Genomic DNA, 15,368 nt, shown 5'->3' with positions numbered 1-15,368 from the left:
AGCATATAATGGATCTGGATTCGAGGGAACCATGATTTCATATATGTTGATGGAGCAGGCTTCAATCTGCCTAAAGGTAGAAGGTGTGGAAGGAATCTCATTGGTCACAGAGCTACTGTTGATATTCCAGGCCAAAAGGGAGGGAATATCACCATGTGTGCAGCCATCTCTGACATTCCCCTTGTAGGCCCGTACAACACACAACATCTGTTGACCTTTTTAGACACCATAAACAGTGATCGTATACCTGAAAATGAGAGGGGTCTAATCCAGAATTATGCCTTTGATTAAAATGGTCCTTAGTTAATTATCACAGAGTACTATTTGTTTATACGCTGTTGAACCTAATTATTTATCACAAAGCATTTAATCATCTCAATAACAACCAGTTTTGATGGACTGTGTACTATGCAGGTCTGAAGAGGACTTTCCATGGAGAGGTAGAGGGCAGACTAGGTGGGAAACCTTGTACTTTTGATACCAGCATGTTTTTTTTTTCAATATCTTTATTTGAAACCAGGCCTATTTACACTGTTTAGGAGACAGACATGTGTGAAGGATCTATATTGTGTTTATTTGGTGAAATTATTTGCTATACAGTATATCAGTTAAGTTTGCATATTTTTGAGTTTTCAATAGCTTTGAATTTGGTGGACTGGTCCAGTTAAAAGGTAAGAATTTCTTATTGTAACATCTATTAACTTTTTTCAACTAATTTAGTGACATTTTAGTATTCATAAGAAAAAAAGGGAAGATTGCTTATACATTTAATGTAGGCTTTAATAAAATAATCACATTGAACATGAAACAGAAGAACAAGCTGTAATGAACCTGCAGATTTTTTTTTATTCTTAATTTTATTTCTTCAGATGGGTTTAAAATTTTTAAACTTTTCATATAAAAATGTCAGTATGCAACTGCCAAGGGGATTGTACTTTTTCCAACACATTTTTCTCTACTACAGTGCAGCATAGAGCTAAAGACTAACCGGGTCAGTCTATGGTAAGGCACCCATTCCCTCAATTGCTCACAGTGTGCTGCTATACCATGCTTCTTAGATTATATTTGTATCACTTTCATGGGTGCATTTAAGATGTATAATATCAAGAATAAAATGTATGTTTGGAGACTGCTTTGTCTTATTCTATGTGGCAAAAAGTAGCCTGGTATCACTGAGTATGCCATGTGAATTTCGATACATTAATTTTGCCTAGTACTGTCAGCACAGACAACCTAGTTCTGAACTATGGATCAAATAATTTTCCTATTGTTATTGCCTGGCAACTTAACGAGAATTAGTACCTACATTGCACCCAAAGATACTGGGATAACTTCTAGCTCCCCGCAAACCCTAGAAATGGATGTAATGGGTAAAGAAAACAGATGGATGAATTAATGGATCAAATCAACATATAATCTTGGACTGGCTCCGGCCTTGGTACTGCATGCTGTTTGGACTAACTTCAGCTATCCATGATCCTTCAACGGATACAACAGAAGGTTTACAAATGAGCAGGTTAGGTGGATTGGTAATTCTAAATTGGCCCTAGTGTGTGGGTGTGTTTGTGTGTGTCCTGCAGTGGGTTGGCATCCTGCCCGGGATTGGTTCCTGCCTTGTGCCCTGTGTTGGCTGGGATTGGCTCCAGCAGACCCCCCGTGACCCTGTGTTTGGATTCAGCGGGTTGGAAAATGGATGGATGGATAGATGAATGAGATCAACTAAGGGAGGTGGGCCTAACTGTGGCTGTTTTTTTTTTACTTTTTGTTTAACATTACACAGCAGTTACGTTCTTACTATGACAGTCCACCAAAATCGCAAAACCACTTAAAGGCATTCTTCTACTTTAGAATTCTGCACCCCCCCCCCCCCCCCCCCCCCCCCCCCCCCCCCCCCCCCCACCACTGGCCACATGTCCCAAGGCCAACACACAATTTGTAAAGCCTTGCATTCCCTAAATGCAAGCAAACACTTCCTGTACTTGGCAAGCTGACTGCTCAGCTATTTGCACCCACACAGCACATACAAAACCTAGAATGTGAAAGCAAACCCTTTGTGATGGCAGGCTAAACTAACTACCAAACTTGCCAATGTCATTCTCTCTAAATAATCCCCTTATTACTCATCTCAAAGAGTAAATCTTCATCAATATCAAAATTTAATTCATTCTTTAAGAACATTATATAATGTGTATATGTACATGGAATCACCTTTTTTGGGGCTGATGTTGTATACAGTACAACATAGTGAACTGGTTTACAGTTCATTGTTGACTCCTGTCTTTTTGACAAAGAAACACAGAGAATGGAAACAACAGGTGCTGTAAATTCAATAGTAAAGACAATGGTCTTTTATGCATGCACTATATATATAATAAAAATAATAATACCACCAGTGTAGCTGGACACAATGGACCAGTGGCTGCTGCCCCAGAACTTCAAAAGACTGGATTGACCCAGTCACTATCTGTTCATTCCCCCATGTTAGATTAGATCTTTCTGTAGATACTAAGCCTTTCTTCTCATGTTACAAATGTGTGTATTGTGTATATTGGTGAGTATAACAGAGTGAGTGAGTATAACAGGGTGTTCTGCAAGGAGCTGACACCCCTTCCATGGTTGGTTTCTGCTTTATGCCTAGTGTTACTGGCCTTCTGAATTGGTTCATTACTCCTCCCCTGAATTGGATTAAGCATGGTAAATGATGGATCTTTGTACTACCATAGTTAAGTGACTTGTACTAGACTTTAGTGCAGAGACCTTGGCCATGGCACATGTGCAACTTCAAGCACTGTTTGTAGTAATTGATTTTGAAATGGCTAAAAGTTGAAGTGGGAACAGAAGACATGCCAGTCTTGAGAAGGGAAATAAATAGTTCTGGTTCTAATAAACCAACATCATTTATCTGAAAAAAGCTTGAGAACAAGGCACAGATAAAAGGGACTGATCACTATCATTCCTAATCTCTTCTTTTTATGCTTCAGTGTTGGACAAACGGCAGATGGCAGCTAATGCACTTTGCGGCTAGAATGGTCAGATTTAATGACAAACAACACACTAATGCTGTTGTGATTTCTGTCGCAACAAAGTATGAAAAGGGGATGCAGGCCTCAAAAAAACATACAAAAGCCAGATCTACACTTTACCTTTATCTGGGATCCCAGAGTAAACCTCACCCCAGGCTGCCTACTGCTGAACGTGAAAGGAAGGTTTGATGACTGCACAGGCCCAACATGGGGGAAAGGCTTTAAAAATATCAAAAGGTCTCAAAACAATCAGAAAGGAGGAGAGGGAAGCCACAAACATTTGGCCCGAAGGACAACAAAAACAAAGTTCCTTAATGTTTAAAGAACTTATTTGAGGAAAACATTAATAACAAAAAGTAAAAAAACAGGTTTTGCCTAAAGGCCAAAAATCTACAGAAAATAAATAACAAATACCAAACCAAATAAACAGTACCTTGAAGCAAAAAAGGGGTTGAAGCCAGTTTGTCAAAATATCAAAACAGAAGCAAAATTACAAACAGGAATCAAAAATACAACAAAATTTCATACTAAACAGGGGCCATATCTGAGCTGCATAATCAAGGAGCCCCACCTCCTTTGGCTCTACATAAATGAGACAAACAAACAAGTAAACTACATTAATTCACAGAACACAAAAATACAAATAGTTAATAAATATCACAATATTACATAAAGAGGATAAACAGAAAATGAAATCAAAACTAAATATAAAGAATAATATTTCAAAAACAACATTTAAAAAACATTTAAAAGCCAGGAATGAGACTTGGGCTGAAACATAATAAATGAAGGTGTTATGAAATTGGAAACAGCCTATCAAACAGAGTCCCAAAAAACTCAAACAATGCCCACATGAGACTAGAGACTGTCAAACATAATCAGGAAAGGACAGGCACAGGATCTTTATAAACAACAGATTTATTTATGAAAAAATGCTTTGTAACAATGACAAAGGCAAAAAGAACAAAAGGCAAAGCAGGGGATGCCTGCAAATAACAAAGCAATCCAAGGCAAACAAAGTCCCAAAACCCAATCCAGTAAAGAGGTAAAAAAAAACAGAGCAAAATTGACATAAATCAAGGAAATACGCAACAGCACAATACATTACTAAACTCACCAAGAGTATTCAATGAACTGCAAAGGAATGTGGCTTTTTCTCTGCCTTTATCAGACTGAGGGCAGTCTCTAGTGGTGATAGGCAGGTGGTCCCACCTCTTGGTCGAACCACCAAGATGACACACAGAACATAGCAGTGGATACATACAGTAAGTACACAGGAACTAAATGACCAACAATATTAACATAAGCAAAAGAATCAAAAATAAAAAAGGAAATATATACAGCATTTGAACCCCAGCCAGCACAAAATGATGATATAAGAATGCTTTCAATAAAGGTTCTTCACATCTGAAATTTGATAAACTGTATGCAGAAGAATTTTTTCTGTTGACACATTTTTTTGGCAATGCTGAATATAGTAGACTGACGCCACTAAACTCAAGGCTATATTGTTGATTTCTAAGAAAAGAAATGCTTAGGAAAGCCTTTCAATATTTACACTAATTTGAGGGTGTGGAGCTCAAGGAGATTTTTGACACACCATTGCACCAACCAGTTCACCGCCCTGTTGCACATGACGTCATTGCCATTTGTAATGAGACTCACAAATGTGGTTTCATCTAAAAACCTGAATAGTTTGACAGACAGGTAACTGCACATACAGACTTTGGTGGAAAAAGCACTAGGGCATGTGGAAAAAGGAGAGTACTCAGGCACACACAGCAAAATTGATAATCACACAAAATTCACAGAGACAATTTGATAATGACATAATTCTGACATAATGGTGTTAAGGAGTTCTAATATTTTTTGCCCAACTCTCTGTAAAATGGAGACATTAATGATCTATTCTCCTGACCTGTTAGACTTGTATACAGACTGGAAAGGTCAGCAATATGGATCTATCCTCGATTTCCAATAGACCAATGCCAGCTGTTTAAAGTTTTCACTATTTTGCACAACATGTCTGTTACTATTTTGCCTTTCTTAGGAAGACAGGCAATTGTGTATAATATAAAGCAGACAGGGTACTTGCACTAGTCCAGGGACAGGTTTCTTGAAACACGAAGCAAACACTGGGGCTAGATGACAGGCAGAGTGGCAGGAGATGACATTTTTGGGGTGAAGGAAGGGGGAGAGCAGGAAATGAAGACTAATCAACTGGAGTCTTACAACTATATCCTGTTTGACAGGACAGGGGACCTTAGGGTCACAATAATTGGGAAAGGAGGTAGGTTATGTAAGCTTTTGTATTTCAGATCTGCAGCTGAACTTGTTTAACCTGTCTGACAGAGATATATCAGCCATTGTATAAAGGGGCCTCTTTTTATAGTTTGTAATTATTTGGATGTGCACTCCAAAGGTGCGGGAATCATTATAACCTGCTGTTCCCTCTTTTGTTTCTGTATTGAATTTAAGAATACCTAATTACTTCATTTACCTGTTATTTAAGAAGGGCTATCCCTACTTCTGTAGGTTTCTTCCATGGTGGTGCACAGGTCCCTGTGCCACTTTGGCAAGTCAGGGAATATTGAGGTTGCAACTTGAAAAAGATTTTAGTGAGAACACAGAACTATTCATCTAAGTGGACATAATAAGTGACAGAGTATGTGTATACCTATAGTTTGTCAATTTTCTTTAAAAAGTATTTCAGTTTCTTGACTCGAGATAGACTTAAAATATCAGTGGCTCCTGACGCCCAGCTCTATCTTGTCAATTTTAATTAATTTCAAGTACTGTTTACATGCGGGTATCATGGTTCTTGTTCACTAGTGGCATATAATGCAAAATAAGGTAGACATTTTTATTGTGTTATATACAGTAACAAAGATTTTCCACTTCCTACAAGGACAGTCAACTGGTTGTTTGTATATGGTTTTTCAAGGTAGCTCAGTATAATTAAAATTCCTCAATGATAATGAAAGGAGGGTTAGTATGTTTGTTCTGCTATTCTGTAATTTGATCAGCCATCAGTTGTTGTGCCGAAGGTGAAATTGCGAGAGGGGGCATACATTTAAAGTACAACTGATTTAAATTTTATGGCTGGATAAAAATGTGTCAGTTTTTTGTATACATGCAAGCACTCATCACCACCATTCTGGTTTGTTGACTGGGTGCCCAGTCTGGTGATGTGACAGTAGCTCCAAAGATTAATCAGGAATTAAGATGTCAAGCCATGTTTCAATGATGCAGAAAGATAAAGCATGGGTTTTGTCCAATTTTACTCTTTTATTTTGTAATTCATACACTTTGTTACTTATTTACTGGTATACTGAAGAGAAACAAACCCAGGAACAAATATTAGAAACCATCAAGGAGCAGTGGGTTTAAGTAAACCAATCAATGAATAATCAGCTATGTCTTAAAATCCAAGCGGAGTTGAACACAGAAGGACAAATAACAATTTGATTCAATGCCTTATGTTTCAATCATTTAGACCAGGGGTGGGCAAATTGCGGCCCGCGGGCCACATGCGGCCCGCTAAGAGTTTTTTGTGGCCCGCCAAGACAGTCAGAAAAATCCGCCTTGAACCGAGATTTCCTTCCCGTGCGTGACCGAAGATTTGTCTCGTATTTTCCACTAGGACGGCCACGTCAATACGCATGTGCAGTGTAGGAACGATGCGCAGTGCTTTCCCGGTTGATCTGTTTAATTTCAATTTTGTCTTTGCAACAGTAAATATATAAATTTCCAACTTTAGTGAAACCATGAACCCTCCGAAAAAACGTAAAATCGGTGATGAATGTCGTGTGTTTAATGAAGAATGGACAAACAAATATTTCTTTGGTAATACAGGGAATAAAGCAGTGTGTTTATTGTGTCATGAAACGATAGCCGTATTTAAGGAGTACAATCTGAAACGACACCACGAAACAAAACATAGCGAATTTGGCTGCAAACTTTCCAAGGAAGAACGCAAAATAAAAGCTGCGGAGTGTGTGAAAAGGCTGAAGAAGCAACAAGAATTATTTACAAAGCAATCAACACTTCAAAATAGCGCTACAGAAGCAAGTTTAATGGTAGCCTACAACCTTGCTAAACGCAACAAGCCTTTTTCGGATGGCGAGTTTATTAAGCAGTGTATGGTGTAGAGTGTGCAAGCGTATTGTGTCCTGATGTGAGAAGCAAATTTGAAAGCATTTCATTGTCAAGAAGGACTATAGTGCGGCGCATTGACTCAATTAGTGATGAACTCACAGAACAGCTGAAGACTGCGAGCAAAGATTTTGTTTGGTTTTCTTTGGCACTGGATGAGAGCACAGATAATGAAGACACTGCACAATTACTCATCTTTATCCGTGGAATTAGTGAAAATTTCATCATCACAGAGGAATTACTTGGCCTAGAATCAATGAAAGATAGAACCACTGGTCAGGACTTGCTTGAGTGTGCTGTGAATTGCGTGGAGAAAAGTGGCCTGTCCTGGAACAAAATGGCAAGCATTACAACAGATGGGGCCAGCGCTTTCATTGGAAAAAATGTAGGTACGGTTAAGCTTTTAAAAAACAAGTTACAAGCACAAGACACAGACAGTGATATCTTGTCTTTTCATTGTATTTTGCATCAGGAGAGCCTTTGTAAAGCTGCACTGGACTTAAAGCATGTGGTAGATCCTATTGTTAGTGTGGTGAACACAATCAGAGCAAGGGCACTCCACCATCGACAGTTCAAATCTTTTCTTGAGGATGTGGAGGCAGAGTATGAAGACGTAATTTACCACAACAGGGTGAGGTGGTTGAGCCTGGGCAAAGTGATAAAAAGAGTCTGGGCATTGCAGAATGAAATCCTCTTATTTCTGGACACGAAGAAGATATCTCATGATTTTGTTACAAAAATAGGATGTGAGGAGTGGAGATACGAGATGATGTTTGCAGCTGATGTATTTGAGAAATTGAATGAATTGAATGTGACATTGCAGGGAAAGGGGTTGTTTGCACATGAAATGTGGAAGCATGTAAAATCACTCAAAGCAAAACTAAGTCTATTTGCAAGGCAAGCAGGTGAAGGCAATTTTTGTCATTTCCCTTTATTAGGAAAACAGAAAGTGCCTGAAAGTGTTTCTGCTAAGATTAGGGATCATCTGCAGAGTTTGGAGGATGAGGTCACAAGAAGATTTCAGGACTTTAAGAAAATTGAGCCTAAATTCAATTTGCTCTCTTATCCCTTCACTGCTGATATTGACACAGCACCTGAGGAGCTGCAGCTTGAACTTATTGACATGCAGTCAGATCACACTGTGAAAGAAATGTTTAATGCTGTGACATTAGTTGACTTTTACAAATCTTTGTCTGCTGAAAAATTTCCATGTATGAAGAAATTTGCTGGGAAAATGTTCTCTATATTTGGGTCTACATATATTTGTGAGCAAAGTTTTTCTTGCTTGAAGATTAACAAGAGTAAATATAGATGCTCTTTGACAGACATTAACTTGCAGGCTGTGATGAGAATCTCAACAAGCAATCTCACTCCTGATTTCAAAAAAATTGTAGAAAAGTGTGATAGGGTACATTTGTCTCATTACTGATTCTAAAATTAAATGTGCTTGCAGCTATAGATATGAAATTAGCACAATAAATAAATTGAATATAAAACTGCTACTATTTTATTTAATTTATATTTATTGATTTTTATAGTACAATTTATACCTTTTCTGAAATGCAAAGTTAACTAATGAATGCAATCATTTTAAAAGGTGCGGCCCTCCGCTAACATCCGCTTCCACAAAGTGGCCCCCGAGCCAAAACAATTGCCCACCCCTGATTTAGACCTATTGATATATAAAAGAGTTAAAGGACAAACATTTTGCATCAAGCAGTCTAATAACTTAATCACAATGCACTGAAAAAAGTGACAGAAATTAAAACTTTAGATCAGCTTATAATATGTACATTTTACTCTAAGGGAATCACAGTTTCTCCAAATGTCAAATGTTCCATATCTGAGCTCTGGCATTTTTGAAAAACAATTTCTGAGAATGTAAAAAAACAATTACAATGCTATGCTATAGTCATTAAAACTAAGGTCAACTAAATTTCTTTGTATATGGTGCATTTTGCACTGATAACATTAGAATGTCATACATATTCACAAATAATTACAATAAAATGCAAAATATCTCTCAATAAAAACACAAAATCACTATACAATATGAATGCAAAATTATATGTATACATTGGTAGAGATGTATTATTTTAAAAGGTTCTTAAAAACTGAAATGATACAACCAATTAGGTACTGTTAGTGATTTGATGGTAATTGCTAATGTCTTCCATTCACTGTAAACTATCATGATTAAACTGTCTGTGACACCAAGTTAAATATTACAAAAGTTGCATATGCTATACTGTATATTAAGGGCACCATGGCATTGTAGTCTGCCGCACAGCTCTAAAGACAGGAGTTTGAATTCCAGCTTGGCCTATGTACATTTACTCTTTGTCAATATGGATTTTCATTGCTACCACTGTTTCTTCCAAAATTTCAAATACATTCAGTACAATACTGTATGTAAGTAAATTGAGAACTTCAGAATTGTCCTAGTGTTTCGCAAGATACCCTATGATCAATTGGCATCACATTTAGGGTTCTTGTCTTGCATTCAGTACTAGGGTATGCTCAGATTCCCCATGACCTTTTAATTAAAAAAGCAAATGTAGGTGGTTTGGATGGCACATGCATTACTCTTCATACTGTACTAGGAAACACACAGACCTCCAGTCTTCAAAGAAAGGAGGTTCATGCACTTCTTTTTAATTCTTAGTATCATGAAGTTCACAGATATCAGTCTGCAAAGGCAGGTGTCTGTGTCTGTCACACCTGCATTATGTATCCCACCATCAACAAGCATCCGGTTGGCCTGTTCAATCCTGTTAGCCATTGTGTGTGCCTGCATGGTTATTCTTTTCCAATTAGCTATGACATGTGTCTGCACTGCTGTTTGCCATACGTAGGACCTGAGGCCTGATTACATTTCCAGGGAAGCTCACCCCTCCAGTTTCTTGCTACAGGAGTGCCTCTCACATCATAAGCTCTCTATTAAGACCAAGATCAAAGTTCAAGGGTCAGTGGTTCGTGAGTTTTTGGTGTGACAGATGGACAAATCTTAGCATTTTATATATTTACTTTAGGACAGTAGTGAGACCAGCTATGTTATATGGGTTGGAGACGGTGGAACTGACCAGAAAGCAGGAGACAGCTGGAAGTGGCAGAGTTAAAGATGCTAAGATTTGCATTGGGTGTGACAAGGATCGACAGGATTAGAAATGAATACATTAGAGGGTCAGCTCAAGTTGGACGGTTGGGAGACAAAGTCAGAAAAGCGAGATTGCATTGGTTTGGACATGTGCAGAAGAGAGATGCTGGGTATAATGGGAAAAGGATGCTAAGGATAGAGCTGCCAGGAAAAAGAAAAAGAGGAAGGCCTGAGAGAAGGTTGTGGTGGGAGAGGACATGCAGGTGATAGGTGTGAGAGAGCAAGATGCAGAGGACAGAAAGATATTGAAAAAGATGATCTGCTGTGACAACCCCTAACGGGAGCAGCCGAAAGAAGAAGAAAGTGTACTGGATAGAAACTGACAGATAGACAGACAGACAGATCATTAATTCTTTGTTGTGTATATTACAAAACTATAAATCCACCCATTTTTAAACCTGTTGCTCAGTTTAGGGTCATGGTGTGCCTATCCAGGCAGTATGCGACAAAACAAATGAACCAGCCCTTGATGGTTGCCAGCCTACCACAAGGCACAATAAGTAAAATACTCAAATCCACTCAAGCAATTTGAAGCTCTTTGGGACATGGAGTGGGGATTGGAGCATGGCCAAATCTAGGCTAAGTTCAGGTAAGCATGAGCCTTGGGGACGCCAATGCTCTTCCAATCACCCATCCCCGCTACCCCCCCCCCCCCCCCCCGCCCCCCAATCCACCGCCATGGAATGTGCCAATACCATGTTGCTCATAACAAACATATGCCGCTCCCTTGGGCTGACCCTGGTTTGGAGTCTATCAGTAGCGCTGGGACCGGTACTAGAACTATCCCTAGTCATCACTGTACACAGTCTCACATAGGCTATACATATACAGAATAATTTGAAATCTCATGTTAAACTAATACAAATATCTTAAGGAAAACATGAAAATAAGCTGAGAATACCCCGCTGTAAAATGACGCGTGCAATGTTTCCGACGCATTCAACAGGACTAGTAATTCGAACCCAAGACGCTGGATCCATGAGGTAAAAGCACTTAACACTACATTTATTTATTTATGGCTGTCCAGGCAAACCTGCACTTTTTGGAATAGATATTGTATGTATCCAGTAACGGCAGAATTTGTTCTGTCAGCACCCTTTAAGCGTCTATTATGTGGGTACCTCACGCGTCCCTTAAACGCGGCCGACGCACAACTGAATGTGTCCGCATTTTCGGCAGAACGCCTCATCATGCTCTAAAGGGCGTGAGAAACAGCGTGTGTATGCATTTACGTCATACTGGACGCGCGCTCCTTCCCGGGCGTGTGGGCGCGACAATCGGACAGGACTCATCACTGCGAACTCCTGGTTTCCAAGACTGTCAAACAGTCCGTAGTGGATGTCTTTTACGGTTATCAGTGACACTTGAGGGATGCTCCTAACTTTTAACAGTTCCTTTTTTACATCAGGCTACATCACATACTATAACTGACTGTATTTTTCTGAACAATAAAGCACTCGGAAATTTGAATATGACTGCGCAATTATAACACGCTGAACAGGAACGTCACAAATATAGAAAGGAATGAGCTGGTGGTGCCTTTGGTTAAGGCGCGCAAGCAATGTTCCCCGCCATAATTAATCTTGCAATGCCTTTTTATGGCACTTCCCGTACAGAATTGTGGACGATTTTTATCTCTTAGCCATTGCCTTTATGTATTTCGCAATATCAAAACACTGTCTAGTAAAATATGAAGAGAGCGTTAGACTACCCCTGGAATCGCAAAGATGCTGACCTCTTTCAGGAGCTTATGAACTGCACGAGTAGCACTACGCTGACACTGTCACGCTTGCTCTCGAGACCACGCCCACACCTGCTTCTTGAAACTGTGCCCAGCCGACGCCATCTTGGCTCAACGCCTCCGTTGGCCGCTTCAACGAGGAAACACGTGTCTACCGCGTCATGGCGGTAGTTTCTTGCCTGGCCGCGGCCCGCCGCTCTCACCTGAGTCGACGAGGAGGGCGCGTCACGCCCCCGCTGATCGCGAAGAGCGATAAAGAATCAGTTTGCTGGAGAGTATAAAGAAGAGCTTAGGAGTTTCTTCTTCAGGCAGCGGCACCGGCGCCGGCACCAGCACAATGCTTACCCGGACCGTGGGCTTCTGCCTGAGCGCCAAGAAATGGAGGAAGATGAACCTTAGCGCCTTCGCGGAATTGTGCAGGTAACGCGACTCTGGTGGGGGCAGTGTCATGCATCATTATCTTTATCATAATAAGCGCGAGCCTTCTCAGTTTGAATGTGGCAGTTCCCTTCGAGTAGGGTGCGTGATCCAGAAGCGGCTCAGTGTTTTCTTTCCGTGTTGTTGCTAAGAAAAGGTTCGTGTCGCGTTCCTGCCGATTCGGTGCAGGGGCAACAGTCCACCCGTGGAAGTCAGATGTGTTCCATTGGGATCGGGTTGGGGATACACTACACGGCCCTCTTCCATCGGAGGAGCAACCCCTTTGGCCTTAAGGGCGGGGAGAATAGGGACAAGCGGCCGATCGGCCGAGCCCTGCCAAGCCATGCCATCCTGTTGCATTTTACCAGCGCTGATAACAGGAACCGTGTATCAACCTCTCCGTACAAGTTCAATCATTGCATTTATAGGCCGACCAGTATTTTGCACAATATTAACTACCTTGTCTTGGTGAGCCGAAATAGAAGGTACCACTTGTAATGACAGAATATGTTTTTTATTGCCGTTAAAATGTTTGCCCCTATTCCCCCAGTCTAGGGTGCCCCGAACCGTTTTATAGTAGCAACCGCGTGAAATACACAACAGAGAGATGTCTTATGGGGAATTTTTGTCCCAACAGGCCAGAGTAGGTAGCCTGGCAGCGGTTTCTCACTGATTGCATTTGCAAAGGAGTCAAATACACATGGAATAAATTGCCTTGATTGTTATTCTGTTGAAGTGTCATGTCCTACTCCTGTCTGAAGATGTCATTTTCAAGCAAATTGGCCACTTTAGAATTACCTACATTGTACAGGGGTATGTGTGTCTTAAGACATTGCACAGCCTGTCCATGGTCAAGTCTTCTCCCAGAAAATGTCTGAAGAAAGACTGGTATGCAGGTGGCAGATTCAAATGCTGTTGGTAGGTGTACCAGATCTGATGTTTCCGTGTATCTAGCAAGATCAAATTTCAGATTGGACCTTCCAGTTTCAGTCTGAGTGGTTGTAACTCCGGGATGTTTGCTCTGTTATTAAATATGATACCTACATTTTAAAGCAAATCTCTCTCTGACGCATCTATGAAATAACTTGATTGCTCAAGATCACAGTTTCAGTGCCCTCAAATATTATGGGAAATATGGGAGATACAAACCTTATGAATTCTATGAAGAATTCATAGCTATTTTTTTACCCAGTTTTGTGGATCTGTAACATACCAGCAGCCATACCAACTGAATAAGTAGCCCTCCTAAAGATAAGCATGTTTGGACCTGACCGCTGCTTGAATGGGAGACCAACCAGGAAAAGAATGGGTTGCTGCTAAAAGAGGCATTGGCCAGGCCATCATTGGGCGCTTACCCTGTGGTCTATGTGTGGATCCCAATACCCAGGTCCAATGACGGGAACACTGTGTTGCAGAAATTGGCTCCATCCTTTGGACAAGATGTCAAACTGAGATGTTGAGTCAACGTGTTTGTTCATAAAAGACCCATAGACTTATCTGGAAAAGAGTAGGGCATTTCTCAATTTCCTGGCTAAATTGTAAGTTGTGGCCTTGTACATTCTGGCCCTTAATCATCCCCTATCTCTATCTGGTTGTCTCTCTCACTCTTTAACCACCTAATAGCTAAAATGTGGTGAGTATACTGGTGCAAAATGACTGCAACTGGGTGCTACACATTGGTGGTGGTTGAAATGGCTCCCCGCTCTTTATGTAAAGCACTTTGAGAAGTGAGAAAGTGCAATATAAATGTAATTTTATTATTATTATTATTATCACTGTACCCTCCCATCTCCCATAGCACATAAATTAGTAATTTACTGGATCATTCTTGATGTCAGTGTTTCTGGTACATCCGTGGTGTGCATCTTATTAGAATTCAGCATTGCAAACAAAACTTACAAAATTCACAAACACACCACCATCACAGCTTTCTAGCTGTCAGAGGAGTACCTTCATGTCCAAATGAATATTAATATCACTGCAGAGATATAGACGTTTCTAATCCATGAGCCTTAAGGCTGCCCAAGATGTGACCTTTCTGTCAAGGACGTTCAAAAACTGTGGGTGTTTGACATTTTGAAAACCCCATTTTCCATAAGCATATCCCACCAGATCTCCTAGCTACCCCAAACCTGGCTTCTTTCTCTGGTGATCTTCTTAGCTTTCATGGAGACATGGCGTTCTAAACTACTCATCTTCTGACCTCCCACAAACACATTCTGCAGCTCAGCCAGGAAGCTTCTGTTCTGCAAAACAGTCACTATCCTCCATCAGAGTCCATTTTGAATTAATTGGTTTTTTTTCGTAGTAGGCCTGAGAGTCACCAGGTTCTCTCTCCGGAGCTGATACTGTAAATGATTCACTGTGTAGATAGATTGCTGCCAGGGTGTGGTGCTACATTGTAAACTTGTAACTTAAAACTCCAGTGTTGCTCTCTGCGCCTTTCTTATCACAGACTCTGTTTACACTGTTTCTTTCGTTCTTCTCATGAGTTGATTGTCGCCTTAGTGTCTGTGTTATGTCTCTAACTGCAATTTCTACTCTCTTTTTCAGAAATCATGGGATTGACGTTGTCCAGGTGAGTCTTCCCACAGACTGCCTTCATAACATAAAACAAATCTGATTTTTTCTCCTGCCAGTTAAGTCTGGATGAATGGAGGCCTGTAAAAGCCCTGTTAGCAAGGTGGTGTCATTAGAATTTACTGTGCAGTAAACCTTGGTGCTGACCCCACTCTTATCACTTATATCTTGTGCTCCTTGTCCTTTTGATGTACATTCCTTATCAGGGCGTTGAAAGGAGCAGGTTCAACTGTATCCGGGCCATCTAATATTGTAATCTTGTTTTGTAAAGCACTTTGTGACCATGTTTACTGTA

At 40.3% G+C, this 15,368-nt stretch overlaps 1 protein-coding gene across 3 annotated transcripts in view; it reads left to right on the top strand.

Annotated features, from left to right (window-relative positions):
- The first annotated feature begins 12,192 nt into the window (after positions 1-12,192).
- LOC114656176 (inositol-tetrakisphosphate 1-kinase-like) overlaps positions 12,193-15,368 on the top strand; it is a 9,509-nt gene continuing 6,333 nt past the window's right edge. The window contains exons 1-2 of one of the 3 annotated variants that reach the window (XM_051932288.1): positions 12,193-12,496; positions 15,047-15,071. In XM_051932288.1, coding sequence (XP_051788248.1) covers positions 12,414-12,496; positions 15,047-15,071 — 108 coding nt within the window. In that variant the 5' untranslated portion in view covers positions 12,193-12,413. The remainder of the gene's footprint in view (positions 12,497-15,046; positions 15,072-15,368) is intronic. The other 2 variants (XM_051932285.1, XM_028807618.2) reach the window with 2 other exon arrangements.

The sequence above is a fragment of the Erpetoichthys calabaricus genome, chromosome 1 (assembly GCF_900747795.2).
Source record: "Erpetoichthys calabaricus chromosome 1, fErpCal1.3, whole genome shotgun sequence".
Lineage (NCBI taxonomy): Eukaryota > Metazoa > Chordata > Cladistia > Polypteriformes > Polypteridae > Erpetoichthys > Erpetoichthys calabaricus.
Note: the sequence above shows the minus strand (reverse complement) of the source record. Positions and strands in the feature narration are given on the sequence as shown.